Source organism: Oncorhynchus nerka, linkage group LG8, assembly GCF_034236695.1.
Source record: "Oncorhynchus nerka isolate Pitt River linkage group LG8, Oner_Uvic_2.0, whole genome shotgun sequence".
NCBI lineage: Eukaryota > Metazoa > Chordata > Actinopteri > Salmoniformes > Salmonidae > Oncorhynchus > Oncorhynchus nerka.
In genome coordinates, this window is record NC_088403.1 from 7,686,910 (window position 1) to 7,704,503 (window position 17,594).

At 44.8% G+C, this 17,594-nt stretch overlaps 1 protein-coding gene across 12 annotated transcripts in view; it reads right to left on the bottom strand.

Moving 5' to 3' along the window:
* helb (helicase (DNA) B) overlaps positions 1-17,594 on the bottom strand; it is a 51,176-nt gene that overhangs the window by 4,713 nt on the left and 28,869 nt on the right. For all 12 annotated transcript variants that reach the window (XM_065021285.1, XM_065021277.1, XM_065021280.1 and 9 more), the window contains exons 10-12: positions 1,505-1,564; positions 434-719; positions 167-325 (exon numbers count right to left, since the gene is read on the bottom strand). In XM_065021285.1, the coding sequence (XP_064877357.1) occupies positions 167-325; positions 434-719; positions 1,505-1,564 (505 nt within the window). The remainder of the gene's footprint in view (positions 1-166; positions 326-433; positions 720-1,504; positions 1,565-17,594) is intronic.

Genomic DNA, 17,594 nt, shown 5'->3' on the forward strand with positions numbered 1-17,594 from the left:
AAGGAAGGTACAGTACAACTGAAGAATTCCATCAGAGAAAACGTCTAACTAGTTAGAATCTACTGAACTGCTTAGTTTAAATCATTCTCTCATCAGTTTATGAATGGAGACAGAGAGAATATATACACACACACACACACACACACACACACACACACACACACACCTGGAAGGTGTGTATGGTCCTAGCCCAGGCGTGTTGCAGTTTACATTCTCTCTGCAGTTCCCTGAAGGAAACACACAGCACCCGTCCGTCACCATCATCCAGAGTCAAGTACCTCTGCTTCCTGCTCCGCTGTGAGCCCGCCTCCTCCTCTGTCACGTCCTGTCATAGGAGGAGACACAACCCAAGAGCACGGCTCAGCCAATTAGAATTGAGCAGCTTACAGAATAGCCTAAAACACGTGTAACTATTGGTCCTCTCGTTTCTCACATGTTTAATAAAGAATATCTCTCCGTTACACAGACGCTCTTTATTCTTCTCTTTGCTTTTCATTTTGTCACCACTTCCGTCTCTCTGTGTGGCCCCGTTCCCTCTCAGTCTCTCCTCTCCGTGCAGACCAGGAAGTCTCTGCTCGGTCCTGGCCCTGTCAGATACGTAGCTGTTCTCCAAGTCCTCTTCTTCAGGAGACACTTCCTTGTTCCTGTCTGTGACGTAGCCGTTCTTTGTACAGCAGACTTTATCTCTCGGCTGGAAATCTAGTCGGTTCTTGTTGTTTCTGAGGTAAAAGATCGACACATCAAACCCAAATTATTTATCTATCTACAGATAAGGAGACCAGCTGGGATTTCTAACAGAAACAAACGAGATCTAGGAGACGAGGCAAATCTCCTCTGCCTCCTCACATTGCACATTCTTCCTTTTTACAACAGCTCTATCTGGTGGTCCACTCATTACACAGCAGTAGAAACAATATCTCTTCTACCCAGCATATCTTCCTATAGCAGTAGAAACAGCATCACTTCCTATAGCAGTAGAAACAGCATCTCTTCCAACAGCAACTCTTCCTATAGCAGTAGAAACAGCATCTCTTTCTACAGCAGTAGAAACAGCATCACTTCCTACAGCATTAGAAACAGCATCACTTCCTATAGCATTAGAAACAGCATCACTTCCTATAGCATTAGAAACAGCATCACTTCCTATAGCATTAGAAACAGCATCACTTCCTATAGCAGTAGAAACAGCATCTCTTCCTATAGAAGTAGAAACAGCATCTCTTCCTATAGCAGTAGAAACAGCATCACTTCCTATAGCAGTAGAAACAGCATCACTTCCTATAGCAGTAGAAACAGCATCACTTCCTATAGCAGTAGAAACAGCATCACTTCCTATAGCAGTAGAAACAGCATCACTTCCTATAGCAGTAGAAACAGCATCACTTCCTATAGCAGTAGAAACAGCATCTCTTCCAACAGCATCTCTTCCTATAGCAGTAGAAACAGCATCACTTCCTATAGCAGTAGAAACAGCATCACTTCCTATAGCAGTACAGTAACTTACTTGGTGCGGTGGTCACAGTAATGTTTGCAACAAAGCTCATTGATCAAGGCACACTCCCTCCTGAAAAACAAACAGCTACAGTTAAGATACCGGTCTTAATATAGAGAACCCCTCTACTGTCCTGTAGTATAGAGAACCCCTCTACTGTCCTGTAGTATAGAGAACCCCTCTACTGTCCTGTAGTATAGAGAACCCCTCTACTGTCCTGTAGTATAGAGAACCCCTCTACTGTCCTGTAGTATAGAGATCCCCTCTACTGTCCTGTAGTATAGAGAACCCCTCTACTGTCCTGTAGTATAGAGATCCCCTCTACTGTCCTGTAGTATAGAGAACACCTCTACTGTCCTGTAGTATAGAGAACCCCTCTACTGTCCTGTAGTATAGAGAACCCCTCTACTGTCCCTATAGTATAGAGAACCCCTCTACTGTCCTGTAGTATAGAGAACCCTCACTGTCCTGTAGTATAGAGAACCCCTCTACTGTCCCTGTAGTATAGAGAACCCTCTACTGTCCTGTAGTATAGAGAACCCTCTACTGTCCTAGTATAGAGAACCCTCTACTGTCCTGTAGTATAGAGAACCCCTCTACTGTCCTGTAGTATAGAGAACCCCTCTACTGTCCTGTAGTATAGAGAACCCTCTACTGTCCTGTAGTATAGAGAACCCTCTACTGTCCTGTAGTATAGAGAACCCTCTACTGTCCTGTAGTATAGAGAACCCTCTACTGTCCTGTAGTATAGAGAACCCCTCTACTGTCCTGTAGTATAGAGAACCCTCTACTGTCCTGTAGTATAGAGAACCCCTCTACTGTCCTGTAGTATAGAGAACCCTCTACTGTCCTGTAGTATAGAGAACCCCTCTACTGTCCTGTAGTATAGAGAACCCCTCTACTGTCCTGTAGTATAGAGAACCCCTCTACTGTCCTGTAGTATAGAGAACCCTCTACTGTCCTGTAGTATAGAGAACCCCTCTACTGTCCTGTAGTATAGAGAACCCTCTACTGTCCTGTAGTATAGAGAACCCTCTACTGTCCTGTCAAGTATAGAGAACCCCTCTACTGTCCTGTCAAGTATAGAGAACCCCTCTACTGTCCTGTAGTATAGAGAACCCCTCTACTGTCCTGTAGTATAGAGAACCCCTCTACTGTCCTGTAGTATAGAGAACCCCCTCTACTGTCCTGTAGTATAGAGAACCCCTCTACTGTCCTGTAGTATAGAGAACCCTCTACTGTCCCTGTAGTATAGAGACCCCTCTACTGTCCTGTAGTATAGTATAGAGAACCCCTCTACTGTCCTGTAGTATAGAGATCCCCTCTACTGTCCTAGAGAACCCCTCTACTGTCCTGTAGTATAGAGAACCCCTCTACTGTCCTGTAGTATAGAGAACCCCTCTACTGTCCTGTAGTATAGAGATCCCTCTACTGTCCTGTAGTATAGAGAACCCCTCTACTGTCCTGTATAGAGAACCCTCTACTGTATAGAGAACCCCTCTACTGTCCTGTAGTATAGAGAACCCTCTACTGTCCTGTAGTATAGAGAACCCCTCTACTGTCCTGTAGTATAGAGAACCCCTCTACTGTCCTGTAGTATAGAGAACCCCTCTACTGTCCTGTAGTATAGAGAACCCCTCTACTGTCCTGTAGTATAGAGAACCCCTCTACTGTCCTGTAGTATAGAGAACCCTCTACTGTCCTGTAGTATAGAGAACCCCTCTACTGTCCTGTAGTATAGAGAACCCTCTACTGTCCTGTAGTATAGTATAGAACCCCTCTACTGTCCTGTAGTATAGAGAACCCTCTACTGTCCTGTAGTATAGAGAACCCTCTACTGTCCTGTAGTATAGAGAACCCCTCTACTGTCCTGTAGTATAGAGAACCCCTCTACTGTCCTGTAGTATAGAGAACCCCTCTACTGTCCTGTAGTATAGAGAACCCTCTACTGTCCTGTAGTATAGAGAACCCCTCTACTGTCCTGTAGTATAGAGAACCCCTCTACTGTCCTGTAGTATAGAGAACCCCTCTACTGTCCTGTAGTATAGAGAACCCTCTACTGTCCTGTAGTATAGAGAACCCCTCTACTGTCCTGTAGTATAGAGAACCCTCTACTGTCCTGTAGTATAGAGAACCCCTCTACTGTCCTGTAGTATAGAGAACCCTCTACTGTCCTGTAGTATAGAGAACCCTCTACTGTCCTGTAGTATAGAGAACCCCTCTACTGTCCTGTAGTATAGAGAACCCTCTACTGTCCTGTAGTATAGAGAACCCCTCTACTGTCCTGTAGTATAGAGAACCCTCTACTGTCCTGTAGTATAGAGAACCCTCTACTGTCCCTGTAGTATAGAGAACTCCCTGTAGTATAGAGAACCCCTCTACTGTCCTGTAGTATAGAGAACCCTCTACTGTCCTGTAGTATAGAGAACCCTCTACTGTCCTGTAGTATAGAGAACCCTCTCTACTGTCCTGTAGTATAGAGAACCCCTCTACTGTCCTGTAGTATAGAGAACCCTCTACTGTCCTGTAGTATAGAGAACCCCTCTACTGTCCTGTAGTATAGAGAACCCTCTACTGTCCTGTAGTATAGAGAACCCCTCTACTGTCCTGTAGTATAGAGAACCCCTCTACTGTCCTGTAGTATAGAGAACCCCTCTACTGTCCTGTAGTATAGAGAACCCCTCTACTGTCCTGTAGTATAGAGAACCCCTCTACTGTCCTGTAGTATAGAGAACCCCTCTACTGTCCTGTAGTATCAATGGTATAGAGAACCCCTCTACTGTCCTGTAGTATAGAGAACCCCTCTACTGTCCTGTAGTATAGAGAACCCCTCTACTGTCCTGTAGTATAGAGAACCCCTCTACTGTCCTGTAGTATAGAGAACCCCTCTACTGTCCTGTAGTATAGAGAACCCTCTACTGTCCTGTAGTATAGAGAACCCCTCTACTGTCCTGTAGTATAGAGAAACCCTCTACTGTCCTGTAGTATAGAGAACCCCTCTACTGTCCTGTAGTATAGAGAACCCTCTACTGTCCTGTAGTATCTACTGTCCTGTAGTATAGAGAACCCTCTACTGTCCTGTAGTATAGAGAACCCCTCTACTGTCCTGTAGTATAGAGAACCCCTCTACTGTCCTGTAGTATAGAGAACCCCTCTACTGTCCTGTAGTATAGAGAACCCCTCTACTGTCCTGTAGTATAGAGAACCCCTCTACTGTCCTGTAGTATAGAGAACCCCTCTACTGTCCTGTAGTATAGAGAACCCCTCTACTGTCCTGTAGTATAGAGAACCCCTCTACTGTCCTGTAGTATAGAGAACCCCTCTACTGTCCTGTAGTATAGAGAACCCCTCTACTGTCCTGTAGTATCAATGGTATAGAGAACCCCTCTACTGTCCTGTAGTATAGAGAACCCCTCTACTGTCCTGTAGTATAGAGAACCCCTCTACTGTCTGTAGTATAGAGAACCCTCTACTGTCCTGTAGTATAGAGAACCCCTCTACTGTCCTGTAGTATAGAGAACCCTCTACTGTCCTGTAGTATAGAGAACCCCTCTACTGTCCTGTAGTATAGAGAACCCCTCTACTGTCCTGTAGTATAGAGAACCCTCTACTGTCCTGTAGTATAGAGAACCCTCTACTGTCCTATAGCAGTATAGAGAACCCTCTACTGTCCTATCAATGGTATAGAGAACCCCTCTACTGTCCTGTAGTATAGAGAACCCCTCTACTGTCCTGTAGTATAGAGAACCCCTCTACTGTCCTGTAGTATAGAGAACCCCTCTACTGTCCTGTAGTATCAATGGTATAGAGAACCCCTCTACTGTCCTGTAGTATAGATAACCCCTCTACTGTCCTGTAGTATAGAGAACCCCTCTACTGTCCTGTAGTATAGATAACCCCTCTACTGTCCTGTAGTATAGAGAACCCCTCTACTGTCCTGTAGTATAGAGAACCCCTCTACTGTCCTGTAGTATAGAGAACCCTCTACTGTCCTGTAGTATAGAGAACCCCTCTACTGTCCTGTAGTATAGAGAACCCCTCTACTGTCCCTGTAGTATAGAGAACCCCTCTACTGTCCCTATAGTATAGAGAACCCCTCTACTGTCCTGTAGTATAGAGAACACCTCTACTGTCCTGTAGTATAGAGAACACCTCTACTGTCCTGTAGTATAGAGAACCCCTCTACTGTCCTGTAGTATCTACTGTCCTGTAGTATAGAGAACCCTCTACTGTCCTGTAGTATAGAGAACACCTCTACTGTCCTGTAGTATAGAGAACACCTCTACTGTCCTGTAGTATAGAGAACCCCTCTACTGTCCCTGTAGTATCAATGGTATAGAGATCCCCTCTACTGTCCTGTAGTATCAATGGTATAGAGAACCCCTCTACTGTCCTGTAGTATAGAGAACACCTCTACTGTCCTGTAGTATAGAGAACACCTCTACTGTCCTGTAGTATAGAGAACCCCTCTACTGTCCCTGTAGTATCAATGGTATAGAGATCCCCTCTACTGTCCTGTAGTATCAATGGTATAGAGAACCCCTCTACTGTCCTGTAGTATAGAGAACCCCTCTACTGTCCTGTAGTATAGAGAACCCCTCTACTGTCCTGTAGTATCAATGGTATAGAGAACCCCTCTACTGTCCTGTAGTATAGAGAACCCCTCTACTGTCCTGTAGTATCAATGGTATAGAGAACCCCTCTACTGTCCTGTAGTATAGAGAACCCCTCTACTGTCCTGTAGTATCAATGGTATAGAGAACCCTCTACTGTCCTGTATCAATAGAGAACCCTCTACTGTCCTGTAGTATCAATGGTATAGAGAACCCCTCTACTGTCCTGTAGTATCAATGGTATAGAGAACCCCTCTACTGTCCTGTAGTATAGAGAACCCCTCTACTGTCCTGTAGTATAGAGATCCCCTCTACTGTCCTGTAGTATAGAGATCCCCTCTACTGTCCTGTAGTATCAATGGTATAGAGAACCCCTCTACTGTCCTGTAGTATCAATGGTATAGAGATACCCTCTACTGTCCCTGTAGTATAGAGAACCCTCTACTGTCCTGTAGTATCAAGAGAGATCCCCTCTACTGTCCTGTAGTATCAATGGTATAGAGAACCCCTCTACTGTCCCTGTAGTATCAATGGTATAGAGAACCCCTCTACTGTCCTGTAGTATAGAGAACCCCTCTACTGTCCTGTAGTATAGAGAACCCCTCTACTGTCCTGTAGTATCAATGGTATAGAGATCCCCTCTACTGTCCCTGTAGTATAGAGAACCCCTCTACTGTCCTGTAGTATCAATGGTATAGAGAACCCCTCTACTGTCCTGTAGTAGTATAGAGAACCCTCTACTGTCCTGTAGTATAGAGAACCCTCTACTGTCCTGTAGTATCAATGGAGAGATCCCCTCTACTGTCCTGTAGTATCAATGGTATAGAGAACCCCTCTACTGTCCTGTAGTATCAATGGTATAGAGAACCCCTCTACTGTCCTGTAGTATCAATGGTATAGAGAACCCCTCTACTGTCCCTGTAGTATAGAGAACCCCTCTACTGTCCTGTAGTATAGAGAACCCCTCTACTGTCCCTATAGTATAGAGAACCCCTCTACTGTCCTGTAGTATAGAGATCCCCTCTACTGTCCTGTAGTATCAATGGTATAGAGAACCCCTCTACTGTCCCTGTAGTATAGAGAACCCCTCTACTGTCCCTATAGTATAGAGAACCCCTCTACTGTCCTGTAGTATCAATGGTATAGAGAACCCCTCTACTGTCCTGTAGTATCAATGGTATAGAGATCCCCTCTACTGTCCTGTAGTATCAATGGTATAGAGAACCCCTCTACTGTCCTGTAGTATCAATGGTATAGAGATCCCCTCTACTGTCCCTGTAGTATCAATGGTATAGAGATCCCCTCTACTGTCCTATAGTATAGAGATCCCCTCTACTGTCCCTGTAGTATAGAGAACCCCTCTACTGTCCTGTAGTATCAATGGTATAGAGAACACCTCTACTGTCCTGTAGTATCAATGGTATAGAGATCCCCTCTACTGTCCCTGTAGTATAGAGAACCCCTCTACTGTCCTGTAGTATAGAGATCCCCTCTACTGTCCTGTAGTATCAATGGTATAGAGATCCCCTCTACTGTCCCTGTAGTATCAATGGTATAGAGATCCCCTCTACTGTCCCTGTAGTATCAATGGTATAGAGATCCCCTCTACTGTCCCTGTAGTATCAATGGTAGAGATCCCTCTACTGTCCCTGTAGTATCAATGGTATAGAGATCCCCTCTACTGTCCTGTAGTATCAATGGTATAGAGATCCCCTCTACTGTCCCTGTAGTATCAATGGTATAGAGATCCCCTCTACTGTCCCTGTAGTATCAATGGTATAGAGATCCCCTCTACTGTCCCTGTAGTATCAATGGTATAGAGATCCCCTCTACTGTCCCTGTAGTATCAAGTAGAATCCCTCTACTGTCCCTGTAGTATCAATGGTATAGAGAACCCCTCTACTGTCCTGTAGTATCAATGGTATAGAGAACCCCTCTACTGTCCCTGTAGTATCAATGGTATAGAGATCCCCTCTACTGTCCCTGTAGTATAGAGAACCCCTCTACTGTCCTGTAGTATAGAGAACCCCTCTACTGTCCTGTAGTATAGAGAACCCCTCTACTGTCCTGTAGTATAGAGAACCCCTCTACTGTCCTGTAGTATAGAGAACCCCTCTACTGTCCTGTAGTATAGAGAACCCCTCTACTGTCCTGTAGTATAGAGAACCCCTCTACTGTCCTGTAGTATAGAGATCCCCTCTACTGTCCTGTAGTATAGAGAACCCCTCTACTGTCCTGTAGTATCAATGGTATAGAGAACCCCTCTACTGTCCTGTAGTATCAATGGTATAGAGATCCCCTCTACTGTCCCTGTAGTATAGAGAACCCCTCTACTGTCCCTGTAGTATCAATGGTATAGAGATCCCCTCTACTGTCCCTGTAGTATCAATGGTATAGAGAACCCCTCTACTGTCCCTGTAGTATCAATGGTATAGAGATCCCCTCTACTGTCCCTGTAGTATAGAGATCCCCTCTACTGTCCCTGTAGTATCAATGGTATAGAGAACCCCTCTACTGTCCTGTAGTATAGAGAACCCCTCTACTGTCCCTGTAGTATAGAGAACCCCTCTACTGTCCTGTAGTATCAATGGTATAGAGAACCCCTCTACTGTCCTGTAGTATCAATGGTATAGAGAACCCCTCTACTGTCCTGTAGTATAGAGAACCTCTACTGTCCTGTAGTATCAATGGTATAGAGATCCCCTCTACTGTCCTGTAGTATCAATGGTATAGAGAACCCCTCTACTGTCCTGTAGTATCAATGGTATAGAGAACCCCTCTACTGTCCTGTAGTACCAATGGTATAGAGAACCCCTCTACTGTCCCTGTAGTATAGAGAACCCCTCTACTGTCCTGTAGTATAGAGAACCCCTCTACTGTCCCTATAGTATAGAGAACCCCTCTACTGTCCTGTAGTATAGAGATCCCCTCTACTGTCCTGTAGTATCAATGGTATAGAGAACCCCTCTACTGTCCCTGTAGTATAGAGAACCCCTCTACTGTCCTGTAGTATAGAGAACCCCTCTACTGTCCCTATAGTATAGAGAACCCCTCTACTGTCCTGTAGTATCAATGGTATAGAGAACCCCTCTACTGTCCTGTAGTATCAATGGTATAGAGATCCCCTCTACTGTCCTGTAGTATCAATGGTATAGAGAACCCCTCTACTGTCCTGTAGTATCAATGGTATAGAGATCCCCTCTACTGTCCCTGTAGTATCAATGGTATAGAGATCCCCTCTACTGTCCTATAGTATAGAGATCCCCTCTACTGTCCCTGTAGTATAGAGAACCCCTCTACTGTCCTGTAGTATCAATGGTATAGAGAACACCTCTACTGTCCTGTAGTATCAATGGTATAGAGATCCCCTCTACTGTCCCTGTAGTATAGAGATCCCCTCTACTGTCCTGTAGTATCAATGGTATAGAGAACACCTCTACTGTCCTGTAGTATCAATGGTATAGAGATCCCCTCTACTGTCCCTGTAGTATAGAGAACCCCTCTACTGTCCTGTAGTATAGAGATACCCTCTACTGTCCTGTAGTATCAATGGTATAGAGAACACCTCTACTGTCCTGTAGTATCAATGGTATAGAGATCCCCTCTACTGTCCCTGTAGTATCAATGGTATAGAGATCCCCTCTACTGTCCCTGTAGTATCAATGGTATAGAGATCCCCTCTACTGTCCCTGTAGTATCAATGGTATAGAGATCCCCTCTACTGTCCCTGTAGTATCAATGGTATAGAGATCCCCTCTACTGTCCCTGTAGTATAGAGAACCCCTCTACTGTCCTGTAGTATAGAGAACCCCTCTACTGTCCTGTAGTATCAATGGTATAGAGAACCCCTCTACTGTCCCTGTAGTATCAATGGTATAGAGATCCCCTCTACTGTCCCTGTAGTATAGAGAACCCCTCTACTGTCCTGTAGTATAGAGAACCCCTCTACTGTCCTGTAGTATCAATGGTATAGAGAACCCCTCTACTGTCCCTGTAGTATCAATGGTATAGAGATCCCCTCTACTGTCCCTGTAGTATCAATGGTATAGAGATCCCCTCTACTGTCCCTGTAGTATCAATGGTATAGAGATCCCCTCTACTGTCCCTGTAGTATCAATGGTATAGAGATCCCCTCTACTGTCCCTGTAGTATCAATGGTATAGAGAACCCCTCTACTGTCCTGTAGTATCAATGGTATAGAGAACCCCTCTACTGTCCCTGTAGTATCAATGGTATAGAGATCCCCTCTACTGTCCCTGTAGTATAGAGAACCCCTCTACTGTCCTGTAGTATAGAGAACCCCTCTACTGTCCTGTAGTATCAATGGTATAGAGAACCCCTCTACTGTCCCTGTAGTATCAATGGTATAGAGATCCCCTCTACTGTCCCTGTAGTATAGAGAACCCCTCTACTGTCCTGTAGTATAGAGAACCCCTCTACTGTCCTGTAGTATAGAGAACCCCTCTACTGTCCTGTAGTATAGAGAACCCCTCTACTGTCCTGTAGTATCAATGGTATAGAGAACCCCTCTACTGTCCTGTAGTATCAATGGTATAGAGATCCCCTCTACTGTCCCTGTAGTATAGAGAACCCCTCTACTGTCCTGTAGTATAGAGAACCCCTCTACTGTCCTGTAGTATCAATGGTATAGAGAACCCCTCTACTGTCCCTGTAGTATCAATGGTATAGAGAACCCCTCTACTGTCCTGTAGTATAGAGAACCCCTCTACTGTCCTGTAGTATCAATGGTATAGAGAACCCCTCTACTGTCCCTGTAGTATCAATGGTATAGAGATCCCCTCTACTGTCCCTGTAGTATAGAGAACCCCTCTACTGTCCTGTAGTATAGAGAACCCCTCTACTGTCCTGTAGTATCAATGGTATAGAGAACCCCTCTACTGTCCTGTAGTATCAATGGTATAGAGATCCCCTCTACTGTCCCTGTAGTATAGAGAACCCCTCTACTGTCCTGAACCCCTCTACTGTAGTATCAATGGTATAGAGAACCCCTCTACTGTCCTGTAGTATCAATGGTATAGAGAACCCCTCTACTGTCCCTAGTATCAATGGTATAGAGATCCCCTCTACTGTCCCTGTAGTATAGAGAACCTCTACTGTCCTATAGTATAGAGATCCCCTCTACTGTCCCTGTAGTATCAATGGTATAGAGATCCCCTCTACTGTCCTGTAGTATAGAGAACCCCTCTACTGTCCCTATAGTATCAATGGTATAGAGATCCCCTCTACTGTCCCTGTAGTATAGAGAACCTCTACTGTCCCTGTAGTATCAATGGTATAGAGATCCCCTCTACTGTCCCTGTAGTATCAATGGTATAGATATCCCCTCTACTGTCCTGTAGTATAGAGAACCCCTCTACTGTCCCTGTAGTATCAATGGTATAGAGATCCCCTCTACTGTCCTGTAGTATCAATGGTATAGAGATCCCCTCTACTGTCCTGTAGTATCAATGGTATAGAGATCCCCTCTACTGTCCCTGTAGTATAGAGATCCCCTCTACTGTCCCTGTAGTATAGAGATCCCCTCTACTGTCCCTGTAGTATAGAGATCCCCTCTACTGTCCCTGTAGTATAGAGAACCCCTCTACTGTCCCTGTAGTATAGAGAACCCCTCTACTGTCCCTGTAGTATAGAGAACCCCTCTACTGTCCCTGTAGTATAGAGAACCCCTCTACTGTCCCTGTAGTATAGAGATCCCCTCTACTGTCCCTGTAGTATCAATGGTATAGAGATCCCCTCTACTGTCCTGTAGTATCAATGGTATAGAGATCCCCTCTACTGTCCCTGTAGTATAGAGAACCCCTCTACTGTCCCTGTAGTATCAATGGTATAGAGATCCCCTCTACTGTCCTGTAGTATCAATGGTATAGAGATCCCCTCTACTGTCCTGTAGTATCAATGGTATAGAGATCCCCTCTACTGTCCCTGTAGTATAGGGAACCCCTCTACTGTCCTGTAGTATCAATGGTATAGAGATCCCCTCTACTGTCCTGTAGTATCAATGGTATAGAGATCCCCTCTACTGTCCCTGTAGTATAGAGAAACCCTCTACTGTCCTGTAGTATCAATGGTATAGAGATCCCTCTATAGTATAGATCCCTCTACTGTCCCTGTAGTATCAATGGTATAGAGATCCCCTCTACTGTCCTGTAGTATCAATGGTATAGAGATCCCCTCTACTGTCCTGTAGTATCAATGGTATAGAGATCCCCTCTACTGTCCTGTAGTATCAATGGTATAGAGATCCCCTCTACTGTCCTGTAGTATCAATGGTATAGAGATCCCCTCTACTGTCCCTGTAGTATAGAGAACCCCTCTACTGTCCTGTAGTATCAATGGTATAGAGATCCCCTCTACTGTCCCTGTAGTATAGAGATCCCCTCTACTGTCCCTGTAGTATCAATGGTATAGAGATCCCCTCTACTGTCCTGTAGTATCAATGGTATAGAGATCCCCTCTACTGTCCTGTAGTATCAATGGTATAGAGATCCCCTCTACTGTCCCTGTAGTATCAATGGTATAGAGATCCCCTCTACTGTCCTGTAGTATCAATGGTATAGAGATCCCCTCTACTGTCCTGTAGTATCAATGGTATAGAGATCCCCTCTACTGTCCCTGTAGTATAGAGAACCCCTCTACTGTCCTGTAGTATCAATGGTATAGAGATCCCCTCTACTGTCCCTGTAGTATAGAGAACCCCTCTACTATCCCTATAGTATCAATGGTATAGAGAACCCCTCTACTGTCCCTGTAGTATAGAGAACCCCTCTACTGTCCCTATAGTATCAATGGTATAGAGAACCCCTCTACTGTCCTGTAGTATCAATGGTATAGAGATCCCCTCTACTGTCCTGTAGTATAGAGAACCTCTACTGTCCTATAGTATAGAGAACACCTCTACTGTCCCTGTAGTATCAATGGTATAGAGAACCCCTCTACTGTCCCTGTAGTATCAATGGTATAGAGAACCCCTCTACTGTCCCTGTAGTATCAATGGTATAGAGAACCCCTCTACTGTCCCTGTAGTATAGAGAACCTCTACTGTCCCTATAGTATCAATGGTATAGAGAACCCCTCTACTGTCCCTGTAGTATCAATGGTATAGAGATCCCCTCTACTGTCCCTGTAGTATAGAGAACCTCTACTGTCCTATAGTATAGAGAACACCTCTACTGTCCCTGTAGTATCAATGGTATAGAGAACCCCTCTACTGTCCCTGTAGTATCAATGGTATAGAGATCCCCTCTACTGTCCCTGTAGTATAGAGAACCCCTCTACTGTCCCTATAGTATCAATGGTATAGAGAACCCCTCTACTGTCCCTGTAGTATCAATGGTATAGAGATCCCCTCTACTGTCCCTGTAGTATAGAGAACCTCTACTGTCCTATAGTATAGAGAACCCCTCTCCACTGTCCCTGTAGTATGGTATAGATCAATGGTATAGAGAACCCTCTACTGTCCCTATAGTATAGAGAACCCCTCTACTGTCCCTGTATAGAACCCTCTACTGTCCCAGTATAGAGAACCCCTCTACTGTCCCTATAGTATAGAGAACCCCTCTACTGTCCCTCAATGGTATAGAGAACCCCTCTACTGTCCCTGTAGTATCAATGGTATAGAGAACCCCTCTACTGTCCCTATAGTATCAATGGTATAGAGAACCCCTCTACTGTCCCTGTAGTATAGATAACCCCTCTACTGTCCCTGTAGTATAGAGAACCCCTCTACTGTCCCTATAGTATCAATGGTGTAGAGAACCCCTCTACTGTCCCTGTAGGATCAATGGTATAGAGAACCCCTATACTGTCCCTGTAGTATAGAGAACCCCTCTACTGTCCCTATAGTATCAAGGGTATAGAGAACCCCTCTACTGTCCCAATAGTATCAATCGTATAGAGAACCCCTCTACTGTCCCTGTAGTATAGAGAACCCCTCTACTGTCCTGTAGTATCAATGGTATAGAGAACCCCTCTACTGTCCCTATAGTATAGAGAACCCCTCTACTGTCCTATAGTATAGAGAACCCCTCTAATGTCCCATAGTATAGAGAACCCCTCTACTGTCCCTGTAGTATAGAGAACCCCTCTAATGTCCTATAGTATCAATGGTATAGAGAACCCCTCTACTGTCCCTATAGTATCAATCGTATAGAGAACCCCTCTACTGTCCCTGTAGTATCAATGGTATAGAGAACCCCTCTACTGTCCCTATAGTATCAATGGTATAGAGCACCCCTCTACTGTCCTATAGTATCAATGGTATAGAGAACCCCTCTCCTGTCCCTATAGTATCAATGGTATAGAGAACCCCTCTACTCTCCCTATAGTATCAATGGTATAGAGAACCCCTCTACTGTCCCTGTAGTATCAATGGTATAGAGAACCCCTCTCCTGTCCCTATAGTATCAATGGTATAGAGAACCCCTCTACTGTCCCTGTAGTATCAACGGTGTAGATAACCCCTCTACTGTCCCTATAGTATCAATGGTATAGAGAACCCCTCTTCTGTCCCTATAGTATCAATGGTATAGAGAACCCCTCTACTGTCCCTGTAGTATCAACGGTGTAGATAACCCCTCTACTGTCCCTGTAGTATAGAGAACCCCTCTACTGTCCCTATAGTATAGAGAACCCCTCTACTGTCCCTATAGTATCAATCGTATAGAGAACCCCTCTACTGTCCCTGTAGTATAGAGAACCCCTCTACTGTCCCTATAGTATAGAGAACCCCTCTACTGTCCCTATAGTATAGAGAACCCCTCTACTGTCCCTATAGTATAGAGAACCCCTCTACTGTCCCTATAGTATAGAGAACCCCTCTACTGTCCCTATAGTATAGAGAACCCCTCTCCTGTCCCTATAGTATCAATGGTATAGAGAACCCCTCTACTGTCCCTATAGTATCAATCGTATAGAGAACCCCTCTACTGTCCCTGTAGTATCAATGGTATAGAGAACCCCTCTACTGTCCCTATAGTATCAATGGTATAGAGCACCCCTCTACTGTCCTGTAGTATCAACGGTGTAGAGAACCCCTCTACTGTCCCTATAGTATAGAGAACCCCTCTACTGTCCCTGTAGTATAGAGAACCCCTCTACTGTCCATATAGTATAGAGAACCCCTCTACTGACCCTATAGTATAGAGAACCCCTCTACTGTCCTGTAGTATCAACGGTGTAGAGAACCCCTCTACTGTCCCTATAGTATAGAGAACCCCTCTACTGTTCCTATAGTATCAATCGTATAGAGAACCCCTCTACTGTCCCTGTAGTATAGAGAACCCCTCTACTGTCCCTGTAGTATAGAGAACCCCTCTACTGTCCCTATAGTATAGAGAACCCCTCTACTGTCCCTATAGTATAGAGAACCCCTCTACTGTCCCTATAGTATAGAGAACCCCTCTACTGTCCCTATAGTATAGAGAACCCCTCTACTGTCCCTATAGTATAGAGAACCCCTCTACTGTCCCTATAGTATAGAGAACCCCTCTACTGTCCCTATAGTATAGAGAACCCCTCTACTGTCCCTATAGTATAGAGAACCCCTCTACTGTCCCTATAGTATAGAGAACCCTCTACTGTCCCTATAGTATAGAGAACCCTCTACTGTCCCTATAGTATAGAGAACCCTCTACTGTCCCTATAGTATAGAGAACCCCTCTACTGTCCCTATAGTATAGAGAACCCCTCTACTGTCCCTATAGTATAGAGAACCCCTCTACTGTCCCTGTAGTATAGAGAACCCCTCTACTGACCCTATAGTATAGAGAACCCCTCTACTGTCCCTATAGTATCAATGGTGTAGAGAACCCCTCTACTGTCCTATAGTATCAATCGTATAGAGAACCCCTCTACTGTCCCTGTAGTATAGAGAACCCCTCTACTGTCCCTATAGTATCAATGGTATAGAGAACCCCTCTCCTGTCCCTATAGTATCAATGGTATAGAGAACCCCTCTACTGACCCTATAGTATCAATGGTATAGAGAACCCCTCTACTGACCCTATAGTATAGAGAACCCCTCTACTGTCCCTATAGTATCAATCGTATAGAGAACCCCTCTACTGTCCCTGTAGTATAGAGAACCCCTCTACTGTCCCTGTAGTATAGAGAACCCCTCTACTGTCCCTATAGTATAGAGAACCCCTCTACTGTCCCTATAGTATAGAGAACCCCTCTACTGTCCCTGTAGTATAGAGAACCCCTCTACTGACCCTATAGTATAGAGAACCCCTCTACTGACCCTATAGTATAGAGAACCCCTCTACTGTCCCTATAGTATAGAGAACCCCTCTACTGTCCCTGTAGTATAGAGAACCTCTCTACTGTCCCTATAGTATAGAGAACCCCTCTACTGACCCTATAGTATAGAGAACCCCTCTACATGTTTGATCCCTCTACTGTCCCTATAGTATAGAGAACCCCTCTACTGTCCCTATAGTATCAATCGTATAGAGAACCCCTCTACTGTCCCTGTAGTATAGAGAACCCCTCTACTGTCCCTGTAGTATAGAGAACCCCTCTACTGTCCCTGTAGTATAGAGAACCCCTCTACTGTCCCTGTAGTATAGAGAACCCCTCTACTGTCCCTGTAGTATAGAGAACCCCTCTACTGTCCCTGTAGTATAGAGAACCCCTCTACTGTCCCTATAGTATAGAGAACCCCTCTACTGTCCCTATAGTATAGAGAACCCCTCTACTGTCCCTATAGTATAGAGAACCCCTCTACTGTCCCTATAGTATCAATGGTATGGAGAACCCCTCTACTGTCCTATAGTATAGAGAACCCCTCTACTGTCCTATAGTATAGAGAACCCCTCTACTGTCCCTGTAGTATCGATGGTATAGAGAACCCCTCTACTAACCCTGTAGTATCAATGGTATAGAGAACCCCTCTACTGTCCCTGTAGTATCAATGGTATAGAGAACCCCTCTACTGTCCCTGTAGTATCAATGGTATAGAGAACCCCTCTACTGTCCCTGTATTATCAATGGTATAGAGAACCCCCTCTACTGTCCCTATAGTATCAATGGTATAGAGAACCCCTCTACTGTCCCTATAGTATAGAGAACCCCTCTACTGTCCCTATAGTATAGAGAACCCCTCTACTCTCCCTATAGTATAGAGAACCCCTCTACTCTCCCTATAGTATAGAGAACCCCTCTACTCTCCCTATAGTATAGAGAACCCCTCTACTCTCCCTATAGTATAGAGAACCCCTCTACTGACCCTATAGTATAGAGAACCCCTCTACTGTCCTGTAGTATCAACGGTGTAGAGAACCCCTCTACTGTCCCTATAGTATAGAGAACCCCTCTACTGACCCTATAGTATAGAGAACCCCTCTACTGTCCTGTAGTATCAACGGTGTAGAGAACCCCTCTACTGTCCCTATAGTATAGAGAACCCCTCTACTGTCCCTATAGTATCAATCGTATAGAGAACCCCTCTACTGTCCCTGTAGTATAGA